This window comes from Sarcophilus harrisii, chromosome 2 (assembly GCF_902635505.1).
Source record: "Sarcophilus harrisii chromosome 2, mSarHar1.11, whole genome shotgun sequence".
In the NCBI taxonomy this organism is placed as follows: Eukaryota; Metazoa; Chordata; class Mammalia; order Dasyuromorphia; family Dasyuridae; genus Sarcophilus; species Sarcophilus harrisii.
In genome coordinates, this window is record NC_045427.1 from 216,204,398 (window position 1) to 216,232,367 (window position 27,970).

Sequence of the window (27,970 nt, forward strand, 5' to 3'; positions counted from 1 at the left end):
TTATCACCTCCTTCCTGGACTAATGTAATATTCTCATAATTGGTCTCCCTGCTTCATTTCCTATCCCCTTCTCCTATCCATCTTCCACATAACTGCCAAAGTGATTTTCCTAAAGCATAGCTCTGAGCATTTTACCCCCTTAATTAGTAAACTCCAGTAGCTCCCTATTATATGTTAGGAAGATCAAATATAAAACCCTCTGGCATTTAAAGCTCTTCACTACCTGTCTGCAATCTGCGTTTCCAACTTTATTACATATTACTTCCTTGTGCATATATTATGATCCTCACATATAGTATGTTAGTTATACATGTCATTCCATTTCCCATCTCCATGCCTTCTAGTTGTTCATGTTACCAGAAAGGTACTTCTTCCTCACCTCTACTTCTTAAAATCCCTGGTTTCCTTTAAAGTTCAGTTGATATGACATCTTCTACATGAGCCTTTCATGTTCTCCTGGTCCTCTCTCCTTGCTACTAATGACCTCTCAGTAATTATGTTCTATTTTTATGTACTCATATGTCTGATTTTCCTAGATTGTAAGATCCTCAAAGACAGAAACTATTTCACTATTTTTTTATTCCCAACAAAAATCATAGGGTTTTGCTTGTAGTATGTGCCTTAATAAATGCATACACATCAATTTGCTAAGATTTAGTCATAAATAATCAATGCAGATTTATTTTATTCTGTTCTCTCTTATCCATTTATTTTAGAATATCAAATATAATTAATTCGATTTTAATTCAACAGACATTTACTGAACATCTACTATTTGTAAGGGACCTTTCATTTAAAGAGCTCCACACTAGAAAAAGGTCCTAGCTCGGACATGAAATATTTGCTTCTTAAAACAAAGAGGAAAATGATCTCAAGCCAACAGGAAAATATACAAAGCAAAATACATATAGCAATTGCAGGACTGAAAATGAACATAGCCCTCCACTTTCCTTTTTAATAAAGGATGTTTTATTGTACCATAGAAATGGTTCTCAAAGGTTGTGCCAATATAGTACAAGCTCTTTATGAGACTAAAAAAAGGTTAGATTGCTGAATTCTGCCTGAATGTATCTGAAGACCTAGATAACTAAGCACAGAAAGGCTCATCACCTTTTTGTTGACCACACAATGATGCATTCTTTTGTTATGGCAGTCTGTGAAATAAACAAAAATACATAAATCCCTCAGTGTTGACCAGATTTCAGATATTTCTGCCTAGTACAGAAGGGGAAGAGCACATCCTGGGACTTAAGACTTTTTAGACTCTCAGAAAACATTATATCATACTACAAATATGAAATCTCGGTCTCATGACAGCATGAATAGATACATTTAGAAAAACTGAACCACAGTTGTGTTGACATTCTCACTATCAATAAAATAAGATGCTGAGAAGTTGCAATTGAGTGAACAGATCACTCACAGGCTGCCCTTGAAGAAGTAAATAATGAGAATTTTTTGAGTTTTACTACATTCCCAAACTCATTAAGAAGCATCATTTCATAGGATCTTTAGTCAGCTTGCCTTGCATATTTATAAGAATAGGTAAGAAATTCCCTTGCACAGCCCTGAGATTACTAACAAATGAAATGGAAGGACAACAAATAGATATCCAGTGCTGTTAGCATTTCTTTAACAAACTGTCACCATTTATGACATCTGAATTATCACATTTAGAGGCATACTTTGTTAAATAAAAAGAAAATATAAAGGATACTTTAGAAAAGGTAGGTGAAGAAGAAAGGTTGGACCTGGCAAAAAATGCAAAGGAGAGGTCTGGTTGTGGACCACAGTTTTAAGGGCACTCAAAACTTTATTTTCAAGACATATCTAAGAAGGAAAGTTTCTGCAGAATGGAAAAAATCACAAGTGATAATATTATTTTTAAGGACTAAAAAGGAGACAGTAGCAGCTAATAACATCTCTATTTTCTTGTCTTTTTGTTGTTTGCCCTTTCAATCTTGTCCAAGTCTTTGTGACTCCATGGACCCATAGTATATTGATACTGTCCATGGGGTTTTCTTGGCAATGGTATTGAATTATTTGCCCTTTTCTTCTCATCTTTATAAGATCTAATAATGATCTATGCACATATCAAAGACATACTTAATGAAAATATTAGAAGGGAACAACAGGTAGATATTCCATATGATTGACCAAAAATGGTGGGGGACATAAATAAGATTCCATGATTTATTATTCACTAGAAAAAGCATTTGATTCAGCGCAAAATGCAATCTTAAGGGTTCCTTCAGAATATTGCTTTTGCCAAGGTTACTGTCATACAAAATCCTCGGTTAGTTGCAATCACAGAGGAAAATTTGTTTCATTATTTTATTATTAGTATCAAATAAAGAGTAAGAGAGACATGCTTAACAAAGGTATTCACTAGCATCATGAAGTATATCCAACACAAAGAATAAATGGAAGAGGTTTTCCTATAATTGTTGAAGTCCTTCATATTTTATTCTTTACAGATGACATTGAACTGATTGCACTGAAGCACGTACAAGGCTTCTTCAATGAGATGATATTAGCAATTCACATAAGGGGGAAAACGTGAATAAAGAATAGAATATGGGTGTGACTGAATTTTGGACTACAACATACAGTCACAATTGGATTACAAAATATATACAGGACTGATAATAAATGATATCTCTGCCTTTCAGCCGAGATTCTCAGTGCAAAATGACACATACGTTTACAGATATCACTGGTGTGTTGATTTATCTTACCTGACTATCCTTGTTTGTTACAAGGGAAGATTTTGTTTGTAGGGGACGGAGGGAGTGTAAATGGATCTTGGATGAGAGCTAGCATGACTTAAGAGTACCTCAGATAACTGGTCTCAGAAGCAGGAAGACCCAGGTTTAATTCCTGCTTTTGACATATGTCTGTGTGATCTTCAGCTTATCCTCTCGGTATCCCAAGCCACCCTAAAAAAACTTATAGAGTAGGTGATAACCTGTGTTCATAGAAGAGGTTAATCTATTCCAGTGAAATCATAGCACAATGCCCAAAACATGATATGTACTTGATAAGTGCTTCTATAATTGACTTAATTTCTTACTATTTCAGATAACTATATAAGACTAAATTGTAAAAATAACTTTATTGGTAAAGGAATTTGTCACAAAATCAAATCAAATGTGTGATACCCTCTTTTCCCCCCAAAAAAGAGGTCCCAGTCCTTACATATTAACCTCTGATAAGTTGGCACATTACTGCAGATGAAGTTCAGAGAGGAATTGTCTCTATGAATGTCTTTAAAATTATACAAATACTCACCAGTAGAAGGCAGATTGAACAAGAAAGAGAGTCATTACCCACCAAGAAGGAACACTCAACAGAGCAGGTAGATTGGTATAGAACCTCCCATTAGAAGTCCTAATAGAGGGTGAGAAACAAAAAGACATCTCTCTTTTCAGAGACAGCAGCAGAGTAGCAATGAGTGACCTATCATAGGGAATTGCACAGACCTATGTATCAGGAAGAAAGGCACAGAGCTGGGATGGATTGGGCTCCCTGGAGAAGAAGTCTGTGCATCCCCTTTCTCCTCACCCTCTCCCAGGAGAAAGATCTGAGACTTGGAAGAGGTACTATACCTTCTAATAGAAAATGACAAGGAAGCTGAAGGGGTGGAAGTGGAGCTCAAGAGAGTGTTGGGCATAATCTTCTTGGAGTCAAGACCAAGCAGAGCAACTGATGGAAAATGAGATTATTTGAAAAGCTCTGAGTCCTTTATGAAGGAAAGCTTTGGGGGAAGTTTATTATTCCACCCTCTAATCAGAAGGGAGAGGCAACTGAGAAGGTGCATTATTCTGCTTCTCAGAAAAATACCTCAAAATACAGAAGATAAAATACACAGGAATACAAAGGAAACCAATTATATTGAAGTACAGTTATCAAAATATGAATATCTGGTACATTTTAGTGTCCCTGAGTTGAGTATATGCCTTTTGGATTTGTTTATTTTTTTTATTTTTAATAGCTTTTTATTTACAAGTTATGTGCATGAGTAATTTTACAGCACTGACAATTGTCAAACCTTTTGTTCCAATTTTTTCCCTCCTTCCCCCCACCCCCTCCCCTAGATGGCAGGATGACCAATACATGTTAAATATATTAAAGTATAAATTAAATACAAAATAAGTTGGATTTGTTTATTAAATAAAACCCATCCTGTATTCAGTTCTTTATTAGTTGATGTATTTGAATGGAAGTTGTAAACCCTTTTCCTTTTCTGGGGGAAAGCTTAGACATGAGCTAAGTTCTGATCTTCCCAGGAAAAACCCTAGATGAAGGCATGTCATCAAGCTGTTTAGAAGCCTTTATAATTGGATCTAATTTGTGTGAATCCAGAACTTTGTTCTGAGCAACGGGTTACATCTAACAGTCCTGTGACTTAAAAACTATAGGTATCCATTATCTATTTACATCTTACCTTTCAGAAAATACATACTGCCAGGGCTTAAGTGGTTTGTCTTCAGTCCTTCAGCTAGTTAAATATTAAAAACGAGATTCAGGTCCCACATTCCTCTCTACCTCAAGCTTCTCAATCTAAACAAAACAGAAAGGATTAAAAATCCTTAAGAGGGACATATAGGATTCTGAATCATTTTTCATGGCCTATTTCATAATCTTCTGTTCCTTTCTTCATTCCAGACCCGTCCTCCAACTGACCTCAGCTTTAACTTTGATGCTAACAAACAGCAAAGGCAGCTCATTGCAGAACTGGAAAATAAAAACAGGTAATTCTATTCACTGTAAACAATTAGCTACTTTGTAGATTTACTGTGATAGGTGTTCAGTCCAGCCCTACAGGAGCTAATCCTTATCAGCGAGGAAGTGAAGAGGGGACCCAGAAACTCTGAAAATCCTTAAAGGAGAAAACCTCCTTCAACTCTGCCTCAGTGAGGGGACTCCACCCCAAGCACAAACAGCTTCATCTTTGTTATCTGAGTGGGGTAAGCTCAGTCCTGAAACTCAATTCAATTCAATTCAATTCAATTCAAATTCTAGTCTTAGCTGAAACCCAGTGAGGAGCCAACCTGGGACTCCACCCACGAGCCCCCTTTAGCTTGTAGCCAAAACCTCCCATTATAAAAGAGCCAAACTGAAACCCTCTCTTTGCAGAGGTTCCAAACATGCCAGCCCTATGCTGGGTACCCAAGGGTCTCTGCCCATTGGAATACTCTTTTCCAGTGCTATACTCTCTTTATCCTCGCCTTTTTCCCTAACCAGACTTTATGCTTCCTTCCAATCCCCATAATAAACCTCTTTTATCAATCTAGGTTTTCGGGTCTGTAAATTCCTTTATAGAGAGCCTCTGTGCTGCCAGAAGGGAGTTCCCCAAAACTCTCTACCCTTGCGCCAAATCCTGAGGAGTTGCAGGGGAGCCAAACCCCTCCATTTGATTCCCTGAACCTGCCAGTAGACTTCATTTAACTCCCTGACCACCAGAAACCCGAATTTCATTTGGGTACCCCAAATCTAAACCTCATCAGAAGTTAGCCCTCTGGAGCACTGCTTACTCAGTGCCTTCTTGTTTGAAGGGGTACCCCAAACTGCCATTTAAAAAAGTATTATTAACTTAAATTTTTCTTCAAGAAATTAACTCATTGTAAATAGATGTCTTTCTGTCTAGGTCATGTTTAACTTCCTCAGTGCTGTCCAGCACAGCCTTTAATCATTCCTCTTACAGTTTGCAGCCAATTTCTTATGTGTAGGTTGGCCTGGCCCAACCAAAAACATTACATATAACTAGCTGCCAACCAAGAGGAAACTCAGGGATCAATATAAGTAAAATTAATTAAGATCTAGTTGAAATATTGATGGAACAGACAATTTATTGCCCTGCGTAGAAGAGAAGAGAAACCAGAATACAGGTTTAGGGCTTTTGAGGATGAGACAATGAATCTGAGTAGGAAAAATCAATTATAACAGTCAGAAACAGAGCATGACTAAGGACTTCCCTCCTAGGATATGAGTGGCAGAAGTGTTTTTCCTAAAGTTTCATAAGATTATAAAGAGTTCTCTTTACTTCATCTATGTTAGACTAGATTAACATTTCCTATTACCTTTATTCTAAATTTTTTTTAAATAAGCAGCAGTATTTCTCTTAACCTTAGCTATTGTCATGGTTTTTGTCTTCAAGAAAACATTAAATAAAACTGTATTTGGAAGATATTTGTTTCATATTTTAATTCTTATTGGAACATTTAACAATAGGAAGAGTGTTGGAGATGGGATGGGGTGGTCAGATAAGAGTGCTTTGGTGAGTAGCATCATTTCTGGAAAACTTAAGTAAAGGAAAATAAAGCTTTGAAATCTAGAAAATGTTACTTCTTGAATAGTTGTTATCATTATTCTGATTCACATTCTCTCTTTCCAGAGAAATTCTTCAAGAGATTCAGCGTCTCCGCTTGGAACATGAACAAGCTTCCCAACCAACCCCCGAGAAGGCTCAGCAGAATCCCACACTCCTGGCAGAGCTCCGGCTACTTCGGTAAGAAGCAGCTCTGCTAACCATCACTTTTTGTGATCATCTGTGTTTTTCAAACTAATTTAGATGAGGAAGTTAGCTCCTAGGAAATAGAAACAATAGAACAGACTCTCAGTGTGTATTAGAGTAGTCTTTTGGGGAACAGAAGAAGCAACTTAAGATTCCATTCATTATGTAAGCTTCTTAAAGACAGACTATTTTTCCTTTCTTTGTATTTTCAGTAGGTTCAGTGCCTGGCACTAAATGAGGGCTTAGTAAATGCTTGTTGATTGATTGATTAGAATGCTATGATGAACTTAGACATTATTTAATTCAATTCCCCATTTTACACATGAGGGAACTTAGGACCAAGATGGTTAAGTGACATGCATAATTATAAGGTCACTCAGACCTTATAAGTAGCAGAACTGGATATGAACCCAGGTTCTCTGCCTGTAAAAGAAAGGTTATACATTATTTAACTTGTGAATCTCCTCTTATGAATAATACTGTGTGGGGCAGCTAGGTGGTGCAGTGGAGAAAGCATCAGCCCTGAAGTCAGGAGGACCTGACATTTAACCCTAGGCAAGTCACGTAATCCCAATTATCTCAGCAAAAAAAAAAAAAAAAAAAAAAAAAAAAAAAAAAAAAAATCTAGAGGGACATTGAGAATCTTTCAAATATAAGACCAAGTATATTAGGCATGAGGGTGACAAACCACCTATGGCCACATGATAGTATCTTAAGACAAATGTTATTGTATGAACACAGGGACGTACCATCAAGCTAGGAGATAATACAATATGTAGAGGGCTAAGATGGAAGCAAGCCTAATAGAGCCACTGCTATTGCAAGCATTCCTGGCCTGAGGGTGCGAGGCTTTCTCCATCAAGACATTGGGGGGAACAGAGAGTTGGACAAGTAGTGTTTGAAGTGGTACCAGGGGTTTGACTCACCTGAGACATATTTTCTCCTTCAAGCTTCCTTGCCATTTCGGCTAATCTAGCTTTCCTGCCCTGTAGCAAGGTGCCCCAAAACACACTGAACAGTACTTTTTGTGACATCAAAGAACCAGAAACAAAGTAGATGTCTCTCAGTTGGAGAAGTAATCTAAGTAAATATAGTATTTGAGTCAGTGGAATAATTTTATGGCATTTGAAACACTGAATATGATGTGTTTAGAGAAGCTTGGGAAAACTGATATGAACTAATGCAAAGTGAAATAAGAAGAAGTATAACTATTTTTTGATTTTATTTTTTCCATTTAATAGTGCTTTGTTTTTTTCTAATTACAAATAGAGTTTTCTTTTTTGAATTTTTCAATAATATTTTATTTTCCAAATACATGAAAAGATAGTTTTCCACATTCCTTTTTGTAAGACTTTGTGTTCCAAATTTTGCTCCCTCCCTTGTTTCCCATATCCCCAAGATTGCTAGTAATCTGATATAGATTAAATAGGTACAATTTGTAAAGATGGTTTTCAACATTAACTTTTATAAGATTTTGAGTTCCCAATTTTTCTCTCTCCTCCCCCAAATGGCAATCTGATATAAATTATACATGTACAATAATATTAAACATAGAACTAGAACCTTTGACATTATAACAATATTGTTCAAATGACCAATTTAAGACAAAAAAAATCTTGTGATTCTCATTTTTAATGTATATCTCCTTCCTTCTATATCTAGAAAGCCATCTTTTATAATAAAGAATAAAATAAAAAGAGGGGGAAAGAATTTCAGTAAAACCAACCAATCAACCAAGTTTGGCAGGATGTTCTGTGTTCCACATCCACAGCCACCCACGTTTTGAAAGGAAAATGGATGTCCATAAGGCCTAAGGCTGGCATACTTTCTAACTATAATGACTAAGCCTGGTCCTAGAGAATAACTGAGAAAGTGTTCCTTCCTCCCCTCTTTAAAGAGATGGGGAACTATTAATGTGAAACATTGTTTATTCTTCAGACTTGCTCTATGTATTGTGTAGTTTGGCTGAAATACTTTTTTTTAACCTTTTCTTTTTCTCTGTTGTGAGGAAAGGAAGTATAATTGGAAATGAAGGTGATATATAAAAAAGATAGCAATAGATATCTTAAAGGAAAAAAGAGGTTACATCAAACTAGCGTTTCCTTTTCAACAATTTCTAAATGCACAGATTAGTGCAATCGTATAAAAGAATTTTGGTTAAGCATTTGATAAATGATCTTGTGCTATTATTTTGGGGGAAAATGGAAAGATATGGACTAGATCATAGAATAATTAGATGAATTTGGAATTATTTGGGCGCTTTGAGACTTCAAGTAGTTATTAATGATTCAATGTCACCAAAGCAAAAAGTCTAGAATGTCCCAGGAATCTCTGTTCATCCTTTCTGTGTTGATGTTGTCTGTCTATCATTCTCAAGGAAGACCGTGACATCAGGGAGGTGATGCTATGACATGCAAGTAAATTGGATTGAAGTGAGGGAGGGGTAGACAGAGTCAACAGCCTCACTTTTTCCTCCAGAGCCATCTGGTTCCAGTTGCAAGATAGAGAGCAGGACTACTGCAAAGGGTGTTAAATGCAGTGGGAGACTTTGGTCTTTTTAAGCTTTTTAAAATCCTTAACAGATCCCAGTTGGACTGAGGCAGTGCCCCCATCAGTGATTAAGGATAATTCTTTGTAACATTTTTATTGACTACCTGGATAAAAGCATAGGTGGCATGCTTATCAAGTTTGCAAAAGACATAAAGCTGTCAGTGACAGCCAGTCCACTGAATGACATTCAGGATCCTGAAAAAGAGCTTGACAAGTTAAAGGAATGACCTTAATCCTATAAAATAAAATTCATTTGACATAATTGTATAGTCTTATATATGAAGTTTTTAAAATCATGTTTATAAATATAAAATCAGTAAAATATAATTAGAAAGTAATTATTTGAAAAAAATCTAATAGAACAAAAAACTCAGTATGACTCAGCAGTGTAATATGGCATCTCAAAAAAGATAAGGACAGCTGAGCCTTAAGGGAAAGGAAGGAACCAAGAAGGTGATGGTTTTGTTATACTTTGCCCTGCTCAGAGCATATCCTGAGCAGTGAATTTAGCTCTTGCTGCTACAGTTTAGAGAGGACTTTGCTAAGTTGGAGAGTGTCCAGAGGAGTGTGACCAAGAAGGTGAAGGGCCTTGAGGCTGTATGATCTGACAATCAGTTGAATGTGATTACCTTGGAGAGAATGTAGCTGTATGCAAATATTTGGATGGCTTTTTCTGCTGCAGAAAGAAGAAGCAGGAGCAGGAGGTAAAAAAAATTTCAAAGAGGTAAATTGATGTCAGGAAAAATGCCCATCAATTAGAACTGTCATTAAGTGAAACTAGCTCTTTGCTGAGGTAATGGCTTCCCTTTCACTGGAAGTCTTTAGATAGAGGTCTGAGGACCAGTGGCAGGTGTGCTGTGGTTGGGATTCCTTCTGGAGTCTGAGCTGGACTTGAACCGCCTCTGAGAAGGTTCCCCTGAGAAGGTTCCCCATGAGCTCTAAAGTGTTATGATTCTATGAATTCTAAATTTCAATTTCCCCAATGCAGTTTTTATCCAGTGTTTTTTAAAAAAAAAACGGATTTTATTGTTTTTCAAAATGAGAGTTTCAGCATGAAGAAGCAGGAATTACTCCCTTTCATTCTCTCTGGGAATCCTCTTCTCAAAGATTTCTTTTCTGATAGCTTTTTCCCCTTCTGAACAGGCAAAGGAAGGATGAATTGGAACAAAGAATGTCTGCCCTTCAGGAGAGCCGGCGAGAGCTAATGGTACAGCTAGAAGGGCTCATGAAGCTGCTAAAGGTAAGAACTATAGACCCACTTAGAAATCTCTTATTCTCTGAGGACCTTTTCTATGTCTTCTTCCATAACAGCAGTTACTGCCCTGATTGTATTGTTGCAGTAGAGAACTAAGTTTTAATTGCTGCTTCTAGGACCAGTGTTTAGCAAAAGCTCATTAGTTAGTAGAAATGCCCATCTGAATTAGGGGAAAAGTGAATATTTTAATATAAGTACAGTTTTATTACTTTTAAGTATATAAGGTAACTGGAACTAAGCTAATGACCTTGAGATAATTGCTTTAATAACTGGATGAGAATGGTTTTCAATTAGCATATTTTTTATCTGTAGATTCATGCTTCTAAAATAGTAGCTCCTTAGGAAAGTTTTCACTTAAATTGTTTTATGCATTCTGCCTAGTTATTTACCTTGTTGACATATTAAATAAACATTAAGTATACGCAAATGGATCTGTAGTCTTTGGTAATGCTGATCACAACTTGTCTGCATTGCCTATTCTATGTGATCCTTGTCATTAGGGATATGAGGCAGAGGAAGCTCACTAAACAGTAAGTATGAAGTATTACATAACAAACCCCTTGTTCATGGGCAGTGCAAAGAAAGATCACTCTAATCCTTGTTCTAAATAATTGCAATTAATCTTTTCTTTGAACTGAAATAAATGGCTTTACGTTAGGCATATTAGGATATTGTATAGGAGAGGGCTTATTGAGGTCCCATTTTCCTTTGGGAGGAGAATATATGCTACAGCACTTGGGCTTTTTTAAACCTACCTGAAAGACTATCCAGGCAATTGAATGTCTTCCTTCTGATAATATGTACTGGGTACTATTCATAAAGCAATGTGTCAGCAATCCCAAAGCAGTTTTTATTTATGCTCTTAGCTTCTAATGTTTTGTCTATCTGTTGAACACCATTAAACTATACAGGGAGGACACTAACTTAGCTGTTAGAATTAAAGCCATGATTCCATTGCCATTCAGATTCTCTTCTGGGAATCAGTCATCTTTCTTAGCTTCTTCCAGCTCCTTTAAAGAGACATATTTTGGGAATAAGCAAAGATTGTGATTAACTGGGGTTATTTCAAGGTCATGATACAAAGACAGGATTGTTCATTCAATTCAGCAAATATTTTAGTGACTACCGTATGCCCCACATTCTTATTAGGTAGGTGTTGTGATGAATAGAAAGGATTTATACTCTAGCTGAGGAAAAAGGCCAATGCACATGTAATATTGCAACCACAAACTAGTACCTCTATGATTCAGTGAAAAAAAAAAAGACTCATATATACAATAAGTGCTAGAATGGAATTGTAGAAGAAACCTTTGGGGAGAAGAATCTTTAATTAGAATTTAGGAGAGGTAGAATTTTAATGGGTAGCTAGGACACAGTAGTTAGAGTGCCAGACCTGGATTTAGGACAACTCATTATCCTAAGTGCGGATCTACCCTCTTACACTGACTATGTGACCTTAGACAAGTCACCTAATTTACCTCAGTTTCCTCAACTATATAGTGAGCTAGAGAAGGAAATAGCAAACCATTCAAGGATCTTTGCCAAGAAAACCCCAAATGGAGTCATAAAGAGTCAGAAATAACTGAACAACCACAAAGTAATAGCAAAGAGAATAAGAAGATCAGGATGTAAATTTTTCATATTAGACACTTGCCTATCCATTGTAAACTGATTTCAGTGAGCCTGAGGAACCTGAAAACAAATGCAATACTAATGCTGGAAATTGTACTTTAAATTTTCATTATATATTTCTTTTGGTTAAAGTCTGAGTTCTTTTAGTCCAGATTTATATTTTTCTGACTCTGGGCCCACATATTCATATACACTTATATATGAAATGTATTTATATTCAACAAAATTTATCAAATATCAAATGCATTCAGGGGATTGCCCTATATATGGCTTTTTGCTCTCAAGGAATTTATATCAATAATAATAATTATAACTATCATTTATATAGCACTTTAAGATCAATAAAGCACTATTTATTATCTCAGTGAAGCCTCACAGCATTCCTTAGGATGTGAACTTCATGACTTTTATTTACTTCATCCTACATGAAGGAAATGAAGACTCCAGTTAAATGACTTGTCCATGGTCACATAACTAACAGTTATCAAGACAAGATTTGAATCCAGCCCTAGTCTAATCCTAGAGCTCCTTCAGTTATATCAGACAGTCTGTACATCAGATACTTGTACAATGAGTTCAGAGCCCTGGACTGAAATAATTATTAGTGATATGGCAGTGATCTCAAAGCATTTTTCCTTTATGTTCTTAACAACTACTTGTTTAGTTCTTTGTTCTGAAAAGATATTTCATCAGTAAAATGAAGCTGGTTCTGCTCCCTCACTTCCAAGGATTTTTCTGAAGAAAGCACTAAAATGTCATCTCAAAAATAGGGATGTCTGGACAGCTAGGTGGCACAGTGGAAAGAGCACCAGCCCTGAAGTCAAGAGGACCTGAGTTCAAATTTTGCCTCAGACACTTAACACTTCCTAACTGTGTGACCCTGGGCAAGTCACTTAATCCTAATTGCCTCAGCCAAAAATAAAATAAAATAGGGATGTCTTCTTTGAAACTTACACAATGGCTCCTTTCAAACAAGATCCAAGACCCAACCCTAGGTCTCCCGTTGGCTGTCAGGCAGATAACTTGTATTTTAGCCAACTTAAAGTATTTTGGCAATTTATATATATTTATGATTACAGAAATTTGCCATAAAAGAAGAATAAGGACATAAAGGAAATGGTCCCTTTATCTTGTTGTCAATTCCAGGCAAAAGTTAAGTAGATAGCCAATTACTTTGAACCAGGTTTAAAGTCAGCCAGGTGGGATATATTTCATTTAAGAAATATCATTTTAAGTTCTTTCAAAATGTGTATAACCTCCACAAATGATAGACAAATTAACTTTAGATGAAACTAATTCTACATTATAAGTAGGCTTGAAATTTTCACTTCCATTTTATGCAAGAATTCCTATTTTTGTATCCCATTTACTCAGTAGGAATTCAACAACATAGCAAACTTGCACAGGATTAAGAATTTATAACTAGATGATTCTAAGAATACATGTAGATTTACAAAGGAAATTTTACAAGATCTTTTCTTTGTATAATTATCAATTTTTCTTTTAAAATATATATGTTACTTAATTAAAACATTATTTAGTTAACAACATTATAATTTTCTTAATAGACAGATACCATTAGGTGAAACTTCCTTTTAATATAAGCAAACTTCCAGCTTTTTAAACTATAGTACTCTAGAATATTACCAACATATGATCAACAGGGCTGATGGAATTACCTAATAGCATCCTAACTCATTCATTTTTTTTAAAATAGTATAATTCTTAATCTAAAAACATCTAGATTATAAGAGCAATTACTTTTTTCACAACATAGCTGATGCAGTTGTACAACAAATTACACAATATAAGAAAATTTTAGAAATATGACAACATCCTAAACAATATTATTATTTAAAATTGGAAACAAATCCATTACCAATTCAGCTGACCTCATTTTAGGTGAATTCACTTCCAAATTACACAGAAAATCACTCATCTCATTACTACTGGCATTATATACTGGTCACATCTAAAAATCCGTATAAACTTAGCAAGTATGAAATAATTACATCTAATTAAAGAGATAATTTAAAATAGTTAATATCCATATAGTATTTTCCCTGTGCCAAGCATGATCCTCACAATAATGTGGTGGTAAGGGAGTGGAGAATATGTGATGTGGGATTCTGTCATTATTCCCTTACAGAAGAGTAAGGAATAAAGAAGTAAGACAACAGTCTTGATGCGGATAATAAATTTCTTAATTCCAAATAACAAATATCTTTTCATGTTAAGTTGTACTTTGCATTAATAAAACTGAAAAGAATTTTTATTTTGGGTCTAGATTCACTAATAGAAAATAAGTACTTATTGAGGGCAGAATTTATGAGAATTTGGGGGGAAGGTAAGCATTCCCTTCTAGAGTTTGTTACCGAGAAGGAGAAAAAATCCAAGCCAGGAGTGTCATAGAACCCAGACTTCAAGAAAGCATATTTCAAAGAGTTCAATGTAAAACTAATATGCTAAAGACTAAAATGCTTCAAGGGAAGACAACCGAAGAGGTATGGCATCTCCTCAAGAATGAAATTCTGGAGACATAAGAGAAATAATTTATTGAGGAGAAAAAAATAGAATTTGTCTGCAGACACTAATATGGAAACATAGAAAACTTAGATTTGCCCCCCCCCCAAAAAAAAATGTCCACAAGATGGAAACATAGCTAGGTAACAGAAGATGAATATAAATATGCTATAGTCCTGTAAAAGAGTGATAAAACTTCAGAATAAGCTGAGACTAATAAAGATAGGACAACAAAAAAAAATATTTGTTTGTTCTTTTGGGAGAAAAAGGAGAATCTAAGAAGAGACAAGACCTTTGTTTGAGGTGAATGAGGAGGAAGATAACAAATAAAAGGAAGGATCATCTTTTCAATTCTTATTTTATTTCTGTTCTCTATAAGGGATATTGCCTTTGACACTGAAACAAAACAAAAACTTTTGAAAACAAAAATGACTTTTAGAAAATTGATACCCAACATGAATAAGTAGAAAAAAAAGAGAGCAACATCCTGCCTTTGATGAACTCAAGCTTTCTGGCCTAAATGAATTAAATCCTTGGGTCTTGAAAAACCTGCAAACATGATTGTTGAACCATCAGATGTGACAACTGAGATCATCTCTAACATTAAAGAAATTATATTCAACTGAGTAATGAAGTCACTCAGATTTCAAATAGATTCAGACAAATTTTAAATAGTTGCATTATGAGAGTGAGATGAGGAAGTGAAATTAACAAATCTGTCTACTTTTTTGGAGTTAGGCTGGAAAAGGAGGAAAGATAGAGGATGGAAAGTTGTTAAGTGAGTGTTTTTAAGGGGTAAAAGAAACCAAAGCATGTTTGCAAGGCAGCAAGGAATGAGACAGTAAATGAGAACATATTTAAATTTCAAGGAATAATTGTGCAGGTAACCTGCTAGAGAAAATGGAAGGGAATAAGATCAAAAGGAAAGATTAATCTTGGATCAACATCTCTTCACCAGAGACACTCAAAGAAAAGGAAATTGGAATAGGGGAAGAGGTAATAAGGACTGGAGATGCAGAATGTAAATCAACAGCCAAACTGTATACCTGTTATACTGGAACAGACTGTATAAACAATCACCTTAGCAGTGCCATTGCTTCTGGGTGTTTAATAGAACACCCTAATTAAAAGTGGCAAAGATATTTTTAGGTGTTTTCTGACAATTATAAGTAATTCCTGATTTGAATTTACAAAAAAAGTGTTACTATATCTGCTATGTTTAAGTGACCTCTTTCTGTTACTGTTATTCTGTGTTTATTGACCCTAAAAATTAATTGTTAACCAAGACATTCTAAGTGGAATCTCTTAATGGATAAGAATATTGCTGCCTGTACTGAGAAAAAAAAGGTGAATTTTATGAGTGAATTTCAGCTTCCTTGAAAAAAAAAAATGTTACAGAGATCTCCTGTCAGGCTCTCCCATGTATACTAGAATTTCTGCCTTTAAACACCTCCCCTATTCTGTGTGCTCCTCCTTCCTCTGCTCACACATATACCCTCTCAAATTTTACATCATGGCTTCATGTTTATCATTCAACATAATAATTATAGTCATTTCACTTAATGGTGCAAGTTTAAAATTTTGGATACACTAGCATGTGGAAATGTTATTTCCACGTTCTGTTGACTCAACAGGACTTCTTATTTAGGATCCAAACAAGTATAGTTCTGAGGATAGAAGTAGGAAGGAACCCAAAGAACAGCTTTGGAGAATTATATTCTGGTCTTCTATCCTCAGGAGTAGTTTCAGCCTATCATTGCATTTCTCTATGTCCAATTCTAATCCACATATGAGAGCTGAACTTGAATGGTCTGGGAAATGATATCATGATGTGGAAATTGGTTAGATAATTCCTTCCCCTTATGGCCCATTATTGGAGGGAATAATGAATTGAAATATCCCCACAGTGTGGTGTGATTGCATGGAAGAAAAATATTTTCCAACTACAAAGACTTTTTGACTTTTTATAATATGAAAATCATTCCCATCCTTCAATGTCAGTAAAAGATCTCACCTTCCTGCCAACTAGAAAACATTTCTCTGGTCCTGATTTCTCTTTCAAATGGATCCAGAGATACCAAAGTTGAAAGGAAGATGCATCAGATTCTCTTCTCATTCTTTTCATTATAAGCTAGTTATTAACACCATCTTTGCCTCTCTTCCTCTAAGTTGAGGTTATTGCTATCTATTAAGTTTCCCATAACCTTAGTTACCCAGGATTGTTAGATACAATCTCAACTAGAAGCCTCTAGGAGTGTAACTCAGAATACGTCTTTTTCTTTGGATTAAGTAAGTCAATTTAGCTTCCAGACTGTGGGTTTCTCTTGTTAAAATGAAAATTATTTTCTCCTTATCTATACCATCCTGACTAGAGAAGCCCACGAAGTATAGTGATAAGTGTACATCATCCTTGAAGTCCAGAGAGACCCGGCTTCAAACTCAACATTTACTATGTGACTTTAGGCAAGTCAACCCCCTGAGTTTCAGTCTCCTCATCTATAAAAAGGCACCAATAATTCTTTAAAATAGGACCGCTTTTGAGAATAAAATAAAGCAAATGTAAAGAACTTTACAAACCTTGAAATTATATTATAAATTTCAATTTATTGTTAGACAGGCATCCTGGCATGGTCAATAGGAGTTCTAGTCTTGGGGTCATTAGAATCTGGTTCAGATCTTACCTCTGATGTGTACCACGTGACCTTCAGTGCCCTAGACAACTCACTAGTCGGTGTTAAAGGTAAGTTGCCACTGCACAGGCATAGGGAGTAGCTGGTTGGCTATTTAAGCACAGCAGTACATTCTCTCTCTACTATTGGATAATCAATCACTTGTTCAGTTAGGACCTTGCTACACTATCTGAGGAATTGAACTTAAGTCAAGAAAAAGTTACTGGAAAAGATGGGTCTTCAGTTGGGTCCTGAAGGAAGTACAGAATTAATAAATAAGGGGGAGAAAGACATTCAAGATTATGTAAGGGAGTCAACATAAATATAGCTAAATGAGAGTAATCAATAAGATGGTTTGGCAATTGAGGTAAAATACTTAGTGATGTCAAAAATCCAACTCATCTCAGGAGCAGCTTCATATAGAATGGGAAGAGACCTAGGTTCCAGTCTTAGTTTTGCCAATAATTAACTGTGACATTACGTAAGTCATAGAATATTTCTAGGCACTTGTTTCCTCACCTGTAAAATGAGTTATTTGAATTAATGTTCTCTTCAATCCTTTCCAGCTACTGTTCTTGATTTGTTTGGCAAGACAGGAAAAAGTGGTCTTGATCTATCTCTCTGTTGCTCTGAGAGAACTTTTATTTTCTGAGGTGCCTGGTTCTTACAGTTGCTTCTGCCACATATTTATATGAATGGGCTACCTTTCAGAGTTGCTATTAATTTATTCCTTTTCTCCCTCTGCCTCTTTTTTTTCCATGGCCAACACCTATAGGAAGAAGAACAAAAGCAGGCAGTAAGTGGATGTCAGTGCAAGCACCATCTCACCCTTGCTCTTTTTGCATGATCATTCCTCTCCCTTCCAGTTGGCATACTCCGTCCCTACTTCTCATCCATAACTCAACTGGTTAAATTGGATTTACATAAATGACTTAGGTTTTTTCCCCAAGGCTCTTGTGATATGGTCTTAAAGGTATTCCAGAGCTTTTCACAATTCTAAGTGAAGGCTTTCCAGCGTCCACCCAGTAAAGCATGTTCTAATGAGAAACCTAAGCTTGCTCAGTTTGTGTCCACAAGTCCATGTTTGTCATGTATGTGTATGTGCATTTGATTATGCATGATGGGCTGGGATGTGAATATGATTTTGAGCTCATAGTCACCAAATAACTGAATGAGACATACATTGCTCCTTGTTTCTGGAGTGACTATATTTGCTTGGAAAAGTTTTCATGGGTTTGATAGGAAGATGGAGGCAGGTATGGGTAATCTTAAATCTAAACCTTTTTTCTAAGGACAAATATGTATATAAAAATGATTACTTTTAATAACTTTAGCTTTGTCTGTGTCGTTCCACAGAATTGATCAGATTTCTCTGACTGCCCCAATTTCACTGGTAGAATTTGCTACCTAATGAAAGCTAATTTTTAATCTGCTGTCTAACCAGTTTGCCTGCTAAGAATCCTTCAACTAATGTTATACTTGAGATCTACTCCAGAGGGAGTTGTTTTGCTTTTCTGAAAGCAAATATTACAGCACAGGAGTAGTGAAGAGACCTTTTATTCCCTGAGGAACACTGACTATACAGAAACTTAGTTTGAGGCTTAATTTTCTGAGAGAAAGGAAAATAAAGATTGCTCAGTTTATTCACTTTTTAGAGTTAAGTTGGTAACATGAAACTATTTGATAAAGATAATGGTTTTTAAAAATAGGTATCAGTTCCAGATTTTGGCCAGTTAAGACAGAGAGGGGAAAAAAAAGATGGTGAAAGAAAGAAAGATGCATAAAAAGCTGATTTAAGAAAGAAAAAGTAAAAGAAGGGATAGGGGCTATAATTGGGTGAGGATAGCAAGTAAAATGGAAGAAGAGAAAGACTGATTGAGAATTAAAAAGAGAAAATGGACCAGAGGGACAGAGAGGACATGTGCAGCCACTTTATAAGTCTCAGACATTAGATCTCCCTTCCTTTAGTCCAGAGCTTGATGTGTTTAAAACCCCTCATACCTGTCCCTGGCCTCCAAACCTTGGGGGTTGGCTTTAAAGGTGAGAATGTTCCTGCCATGGGACACCAGGACCTGCATCTTAATATGGAGACTTTCCCAGAGCTGCATATGGTATTTTGTTTGTTGAATTTAACAGTTCATTTAAAAAATTTTTTCTGTAAGCCAGTTGAAATCAACACATAGCCAAGAAGTTCCCAACACCTTTCATTATTATTATGCATTATTTTTCAGTTGTGTCCAGTTGTGACATTTCTATTTTAACTGATAGTTCTTTATTTTAAATTTTTCCTGTACCTGGATATTTGAATTAAAGGAAGCCGACTGGCCATTTCCAAAAGGGCTTCGCTATATAGTTGGGCCTTGATGGAGTTACCACCACTTGGGACCACATCTTTAAAATCCAGGAACTAGATTTTATCAGTTTCATCTAGGGATTTGGGTTTTATTCATCTTAACCAAAATCAAAATCAACAAAGAAACCATAATAGTAATTTATTATTTTATAGTGGAGGATGTGATATACCTAAGCTGGGAAAACCAGTTTCAAGTCAATCTGCTCAGGTGGATAGGCCCACTTGGAAACTATATTATGAAGGATAAATTTACTTTGTGGTTAAATTAAATGGGACATTGCCAAAAAGATATTTGTAGATAGGTTGGAATGTTGCTATGCCACAAGTTAGGAATGTTTTTGGCTGAAAACTGATATTCCTCATTTGGAACCAGAGTAGCCTTTCTCTTGTCCAGTGCTCACTGACACAAATAAGTCAGTAAATGAGCACTTATTAAGTGCCTACTATGTGCTAGGCACTGCGCTAAGTACTAAGCATGCAAAGAAAGGCAAAAGACACTCTAATGGGAGAGACAACCAGCGGACAAGTAGGTACAAACAAGATATATGCAGAATTAATAAGAAATAATTAACAGAGAGAATACACTAGAATGAAGAGAGATTAGAAAGGCTTCCTGTAGAAGGTGAGATTTTAGCTGAGATGTGAAGAAATCTAGTAAAGCCAGGAGGTAGAGACAAGGGAGAGCAGCGCAGATTTGGGAGACCAGTAGCCAAGAGATAAAGTGATTGTTTGGGAAACAGCAAGCAAGAAAGCCAGTGACAGTGGAGCAAAAAGAAAGGGGGAAGGGAAATATAAAGTATACAAAGGTGGAATGCCAGTGAATTTTGTATGAGGTTTTGAAAGTGATAGGGAGCCAATGATGTTTATTGAGTAGTCAGACTAGTCAGACTGACTCCTACCTTATGAAAATTACTTTGGTTATTGAATAGAGGATGTTTTAGAGTAGGGAGAGACTTAAAAGCAAGAAGATCACTTCCCCCAAATGTCCAGCAATCTGTTACAATGGTTTAGACATGAGGCTGCACCAGAGTAATAGCAATCTCAAAGGAGCAGAGGGAGCATATATGAGAGCTGTGGCAAAGATGAAATCAACTAGTGTTGGCAACTGATTGAATATGGGGGGCTACAGACAGTGGGGAGGTAGAGGTGACCCTGGGTACCTCCGAGGATGGTGTCGCCCTTGACAGTTATAGGGAAGTTTGGAAGGGGACAGAGTTGGGAGGAAAGGTAATGAGGTCAGTTTTAGACATGCTGAGTTTAAGAAATCTGCTGCACATCCAGTTTGTGATGTCTAAAAAGCATCTGGAGGTCAGCAGAGAGAGAGGGAACTGTCTCATTTTGCCTTTTAAAAAAACATCCTTACTAGGCACCAGATGCTTCTGTCATTAAAAATCTCATGACAAAATTTATCTTTCATTAGTTACATTCTAGGGTGGTTGCTTCCTGGCAACATAATCTTCATCAGTAGTTATCTCCAAATCACAGTGTAAAATGAGTTATCCCTGGGAAGCTTCCTGTGAATGACTAACCCCCATTTTGTGTTAACTGAGCTCAATAAGGGAAGGAATCAGAGCAGGGAGTTGAGCAAAGTAGATGAGGGCTAGCGCATGGCAGAGGTCAGCACACTGAAGTCAAGTGCCAGAGCAGCCGACAGAGCTGGAAAGATAAGGCAGAGTCGGCATTTCAGGCAAAAGGGCAAGTCCAAAAAGTCAACTGGAGGAGAAAAGAATTGGACAGAGTCCATAGTGTAAGAGAGCAGAGAGATTAAGCAAGAGGGCCACTCAGGAACAGATGATACTTAAGATACCTAATCCTACTTCTGAAGGTATTTGCTTTCTGCCATTTTTTTTCTGCTTGCTAAGAATAGAAAGCACCAAGGCAACATGTGGTAAAGATAGATAGATAGGTGGATGGATGGATAAAGAGATAGATGGATAAATAGATAATAATAATGATGATGATGATGGATGGATAGAGAGATAGATAGATAAATAGATAATAATAATGATGATGATGATGGATGGATAGATAGATAATAGTGATGATGATGGATGGATAGATAGATAAATAGATAATGATGATGATGATGATGGATAGATAACAATGATGATGATGGATGGATGGATGGATGGATGGATGAATAGCTGAAATATCCAAATAGCTAGGTACTCTGGCAGCTCTGGGCAAGTAGGTAGTAAAGTGGTTAGAGGGCTAGGCCAGGAACCAGAAAGACTCATGATCCTGAGTTTAAATCTAGATTCAGACACTTATTAGCTGTGTGACTCTGAGCAAATCACTTCACCCTCTTCGTCTGTTTCAGTTTCTTCATCTGTTAAATGAGCTAGAGAAGGAATGGCATTTTTTCTGCCAAGGAAACTTTAAATGGAGTCATGGAGGGTCACCGGGGATGTGGGATACACAGAATAATTGGGGACATCACTGAAAACAGCTGAATAAACAAAAATGTGCCAGTCACTCTACTAAGCCCTGAAGATGCAAAGATAAGAAACTTATATGATAATGGAGGGAGATAAAACATAAAGGAGAACTGGAAAAGTGGGGAAGAGGGAGACTTGTCAAGGAATATGTCAGGGAAACTACAAGAAGTGTCATGGAAGTCTGATTTCTCGCAAAATAAAACAAAAGATTCACTAATTATCCGAGTCTAAGCATCTGGTGGGATGGAAATCATTAGCCAGTAAGGCCATAACAAAGAAACTCCATAATGTCATAAAGGCCTGGTTCCTAACAAGATAAGGCAAACATTGATCTACAAAGCCAGGGGAATCTATAGTTAGAAAAAACTTGGAGTTCTTGCAAGGGAGACATGCCTCTGATTTTTGTAAAAACAGAAATGATTGAATTTTATTGACATGGTTACAATAGCAACTTGAAATTCATCATCTTATATTGTGTTTGTTTTACTTTCTGAATAAGAGTATGTATTCCTAAAGAACAAGAACTACATCTTGTGTTAGGGTCTAGTTCTACCCTTCTGTCTCTTCCAATTGTAAAGGGCTGTTTCCCTTTCCCTCTGTATCTCCTTTTCCCTTTCCATCTCCTTTCCCCTTCCATTTCCCTCTTTCTCTCCCTTTCTCCTTCTCTCTCTTTCTTTTTCTCTCTGTCTCACAGAAAGGTGGAGAACTCATTCAATATATCATTATAAATAAGCATCTACTTGCTGTCATACCAGTGATTTTTAGATGTCTATAAGGAGATCAGTGACTTATAATCAAAATAATAAAAGGTTATATAATCTTTTACAATTTACAGAGCTCTTCAAGGTAGTATCTCCATTTTACAGATAAGGGAACTGAGAATTTGCAACTTAACCAGAGCTACATAATAAGTGTTGTTACATGGAATCAAACCAAGAACTTTAAGAGCTATGCTTTTTAATACTAAATTACACTGAAATTGGATCTATGAAGAGCCTGCATTCCAGTTGAAAGACGTAACAGAAACAAGTAGAAAAACTATATTTGGACTTAGACATGGACCTTTCTAATATGAAGTGATGGCTTTTAGGTTACGCCATGTCTTGATTCCTTTTAAGACTGTCAATAATGTGTTTAGAGACTCACTCAGTAACTTCATGGTTGCCTGACCAGAAGATATTTGAATATTTTTCTTCTTCCTGACTAGAACACACCCAAATATGTTTTGGGATAACAGACACCCCCGAGACCAATGAATATTTCACACCTTTCCTTGCCTCCCCCCCCCCACCTCCCTATGTCCTCATATGGATGAGTCATCCTTTAAGTGCTCCCCTGGGTTTAAATCCTGGCTCTGGTACTTTTTAACTGTGACCCTGCTTACAGTTTTACAAACTCTTACACACTTTTAAAATACAGTAATAGTTTACACTAACAGTAAGGGAAATGCCATTTCTTGATTTCTGAGGTATTCTAAGTGTCTGCAAGAACATTAATTCTGAGCTTTATGAATAAACCTAAAACAATTTTTCTCATGCTTCAGCCCAGTAGAGACCCTTCTACACCAAGAACCCCACTATGCAAAACCCTTTGCCAGCCTCCACAGTTCTTATATGAGCCAGTGCATGATCCAGAAGGCCAATCAAGTTCTCAAAGACCAGGCACATCAGTCATGGTGAGCGTGCCACGTACAAGGGCCTCTTGTTCTTCATAGGATACAAGGCCCAAGTATATCTCAAGCATTGTTCGAACAATCACACTTTTACAAAACTTGGTCACCAATGACACAGTCCCCTTTCTGTTATTTAGATTCTTCTTTTGTCTTCAAGCTTGCTTTCCCAAACTTGCTCAAGGTTCCTTCATATAACGAATGGTATGATAGAAGAAACATTGGTTTCTTAAAGTCAGAGGGACATAGATTTAATTCCTTCCTCAAAAACTCAATAACTGTATGACCATAGGGAAGTTACTTAATTTGTAAAATTTGGATAACAGCACCAACTTCTTGGGGTGGACATAAAGATTGAATGAGATAGTACTTCACAAGTCTGAAGTACCAATAAGCTATTAGTAGTATTATTCTTAATACAATACTAATATCATATATTTCTCAGAAACTTCCTTCTTAGGCTAAATTGTTCTTCCTCAACACTTGAACAAGGTAGTGTGCTGGATAGATCACTGGACCTGGAGTCAGGAGGATCTGCATTCAAATCCATCCTCAGACACTTAATAAGCATTGTGACTTTAGGCAAATCACTTCACCTTTGTCTGCCTCACCTTCTTCAACTATAAAATGGGGCTAAGAAGAGTAGTTGCTATCTGGGATTATTGTGAGGATCATATCAGATAATACTTGTAAAGCATTTAGCACAGAGCCTGGCACATAGTAGGTGCCTGATAAATGCTGATAAAAGTGTGTCCATTTTTTTCGTGGTAGCCAGTTAATTCCAAGGGTATCCAATAGACTGAGTGTTATCTAATAGACTAAGTGGAATATGAATAGAAGACTGATCATGGGAGCCTATAAGATAACTTCATTCTCAACACTAGTATGTAGGCTATAGAAGTTATATATAATTAATAATCCCAAAAAGCTTGTATTTGAGAATATCTCCCCCTCTCACTGGAATGGGAGACATTCCAGTTCTATTGATTCAAATACTTCTTCCCCTATATTTATCTAGGACAGAGTTCATGAACGCTGACCACCTCTTAGCTATAATCAAATACTTGTGGACCAAGGCAGACCACACTGAGTAAACATAATTACAAGGCAAAAAAAAAAAAAGATCTCTGACCTAGAATAAGAACTGTTATCACTTGTAATAACTGACTGATCTCCAAGAATCTAGACTTTCCTGGATTTGATGTGTTATACCTAACTTTTTGTACTCACTTGTTCTTTACTGTAATTTCCACAAATCCTTGACCCAATAGCCTTGACCCACTGATCTGCACTGCCTTGCCAGATTCCTTCTGCATAGTAAAGCTGCCAGGCCCGGCCTGCCTCATTTGTCATTTTTTGCCTTAATATATCATTAATCTGGAGCTCAGCAATGAAGGATAAATTGGATTTGGTTAGGTGAAGAGGAAAAGAATAATAATAGCTGACATTTGCTAAGTTCATCATGGTTTCCAGAGTGTATGTGTATTGACTTCCACAGAAACGGGAGTCAGCATTAACATATTCAAGACTGATAAGACATTGCTGACTAGAGTAGAGGATGTTGATTGGTATGGAGTAGAAAATACAGTTAGAGAAATGTGAATTGGGATTAATAGGGAATAGGCACAATTGAATATGAATTGAGCTAGCATCTTCTACAGAAGTCTGAAGTGACCCTGTATTCAACAGAGCACAAGATAATATTGAAAAATGTGTTTCTGTCTTTTAAAGCCCAAACTAGTTAACCATGAAAATGTCCATCACTAGAAAGTGAGCCACTAAGAGATTAGTTTTTTGATCACAGAACTCATAAAGATATAAATTGTAAAAGGGTTTGTTCATGCTATATTGGTAGAGAGCCTCTACTGATGAAATCTCACCTTGCAAGAATGGATAGGGAGATTCAAAGAAGAAACTGGAATCTAGTGGATTGTTTTAGTAATCCAGATACGAATTTAAAAGAATCCAAGCAATAATAATTATAATGGAAATGGATTGAAAAGTTTGCATACAATAGAATTTCAAATGAAAAATATTAGAATGTGGTTATAGAGTGAAAATTCAAAGATAACTTCAAGGATCTCAGCCTGAGGAACTGGGTAAATTGTGGAGATCTGTTAACTTGTTTTTGTGAATGTTTTCCAATCTTCTATTGAACATTTTCAAATATTCATGGAACTATATAGTCCTGGAAGTTATATTAAAGGTCATCTGATTCAAATCCCCACTGTATACAAGGATCCCTATTATCCTAGATCTGGCAGTCAGTCATCCAATCTCTCTTTGAACACTTTGGTGACAGGGAACTTTGTATTTTATGAGACAGCACATTCCACTCATTAACAGCTCCAACTGGTAGAAAATTGTTCTTACAATGAACTAGTTCAACCCCCTTGAGCCTTTTGTCATTTGGTCCTATTCAGCTGTCTAAATTATGCAATTTAAATCTCATGTTTCTTTCACATGGCAGCTCTTAGGTGAGCTACCTAGTCCCTCCTAAGTCTTTCCCTTTCTAGGCTAACTCTATGACATGGTTTCCAGACCCTTCATCATTCTGGCTATGCTTTTTTTCTGAGTTCCAGTTTTTTAGGGGTAGATAGAACTGAGGTTTTAATAAGAGGGCAGAAACTAGGATATAAGCCTACAGGATGCAGGTGACAGTTGAAGCTATGAAAATTAATGAACTCTCCAAAAGTGTGCCTACTTCTATATTAGCAAAGCTTATGGGAAGATACCAGAGGTCTGAAGGCTGATCCATAGAGAAAATTCAATGTGAAGAAATGGAGTCAGAGAAGAGCTGCCCTAGAGGTAGGAAGACAACCAAGGTAATAATATAGACACCAAAAAAGATTTTCAAGAGGTTCACTAGTGTCCAAGAAGGGAATTACAACAACACTGAGTAGAGTTACTTCTTTGGTAGGGGAAGGGCAAAGGTTAGGAATACTCTAGAGTATTTTTGGTAATTTAGGATCTCAGTATTTACCAAAGCTGACTATGACTTAGTATAGATGACCACACTACACTTGCTTTGCATTTGTGGCACAGCCCTCAGACTCTGGCTTTGATTTCTAGGTACAAGTATATCAACACCTGTGCTGGCAATGAGCTACTTCCTGTCAAGCCATCATGGGTATTCTAAAAAACAAAAAAGTAGACAATGTCAGGTAATATGGAAACCCCTTCAAATTTCTTATCACCAGTGTACAGTTATTATAAGAAAGAAACTTTAACAAGTAGAAATGAGATGTAAAAATCATTCCAGAAGAGAAAAAAAAAAGCCAAACAAACAAATAAGAAATAAAGGAGAGGAACTTTGTCTTATATTCTTTCCCAACAAGATCTGAGTAAGAGGGACATTTACCCTTTGTCCAGCTCAATATCCTCTATAGTATTTCTGTGTCTTAGCCTATATCCATCAATGAATTATCTTAATTAAGACTTAAATCAGTTGCCTCAGTATTGACCCATTGATTGAACCTTATTTTTACTTCAGTATCTTGATCCAAGCAAGTTATTTACTCTCTCTAGGACTTGATACCTATATTTATAAAGAGAGGAAGGAGGAGGGAGTGAGACTAAGTGATTTCTGAAATCCCTTTTAATTCTAAAATTCTATAGTTGTGTGATCCTAGTCTCTGCCATTCCGTTTCTTATAGAAAGCCATTTCTCAGATATAAAGTTTCCCTAAGATCTTGTTGACTAGCTTCTTCTTACGTACCTTCCTTGCCAACAAATTTAATAAAGCTTGAACTCTCTTTCAGGCAGCATTCATCTAGCCTCCTATCTCCCACTTTTCTTCCCTATACTTGTCTAAGTATTCTAAGACACATCATCAGCTGTTTCCACGATGTCTTTCTCTGGCTTATCTCTGTTATCCTAAGCCAAAGACCATTTTGGCAAGAGGGAAAGATTCCTTGGCACTCTCTGCATGGCTTTGCTCCAGCAGCCAGCCCCTTTTCTCAGCTCAGCCTTGACTGAGAATTAAATATGTGACCCTTTACTGAAAGAGCTTCCATAGTTCTTTCAGTTTGTGACATTGATTCTAGTTCTAGAATAACACATCTATGGTAATAATGATTTACATTTATATTGCTCTTGTAAGGTTTATAAAGTGCTTCATATACATTACTTTATTCAGTCCTCATAATGGCCCTCTGTGAAGTAGTTATTAATGCCAGATTATAGATGAGGAAACTGAGGCTCAGATTAAGTGACTTGAATAGATATAATGGCCCCAATAGCCTCTTCCACCTTATGAAATAAAGGCCAGGGAAGTTTAAAACCCCAGAGGCACTCTGTTCAAATAAGACAGTATACCACCAAAAGCCCCATTTCCAAAGGAGACTACCAGTATCATTTAGCTA

General features: G+C 36.4%; 1 protein-coding gene and 1 long non-coding RNA gene across 11 annotated transcripts in view; one reads left to right on the top strand and one right to left on the bottom strand.

The window, feature by feature from the left end:
- The window catches only part of DTNB (dystrobrevin beta), a 333,753-nt gene that overhangs the window by 254,065 nt on the left and 51,718 nt on the right, over nucleotides 1-27,970 (top strand). For 7 of the 10 annotated variants that reach the window (XM_031951429.1, XM_031951428.1, XM_031951432.1 and 4 more), the window contains 4 exons: nucleotides 4,669-4,754; nucleotides 6,398-6,511; nucleotides 10,211-10,307; nucleotides 17,922-17,942. In XM_031951429.1, coding sequence (XP_031807289.1) covers nucleotides 4,669-4,754; nucleotides 6,398-6,511; nucleotides 10,211-10,307; nucleotides 17,922-17,942 — 318 coding nt within the window. The remainder of the gene's footprint in view (nucleotides 1-4,668; nucleotides 4,755-6,397; nucleotides 6,512-10,210; nucleotides 10,308-17,921; nucleotides 17,943-27,970) is intronic. The other 3 variants (XM_031951433.1, XM_012539835.3, XM_031951437.1) reach the window with 1 other exon arrangement.
- LOC116421504 lies at nucleotides 4,237-27,955 on the bottom strand. The gene is made up of 3 exons (XR_004231883.1): nucleotides 27,325-27,955; nucleotides 17,666-17,915; nucleotides 4,237-4,563 (listed from the first exon to the last, which is right to left on the bottom strand). It is a non-coding gene; the product is annotated as an uncharacterized LOC116421504 (long non-coding RNA).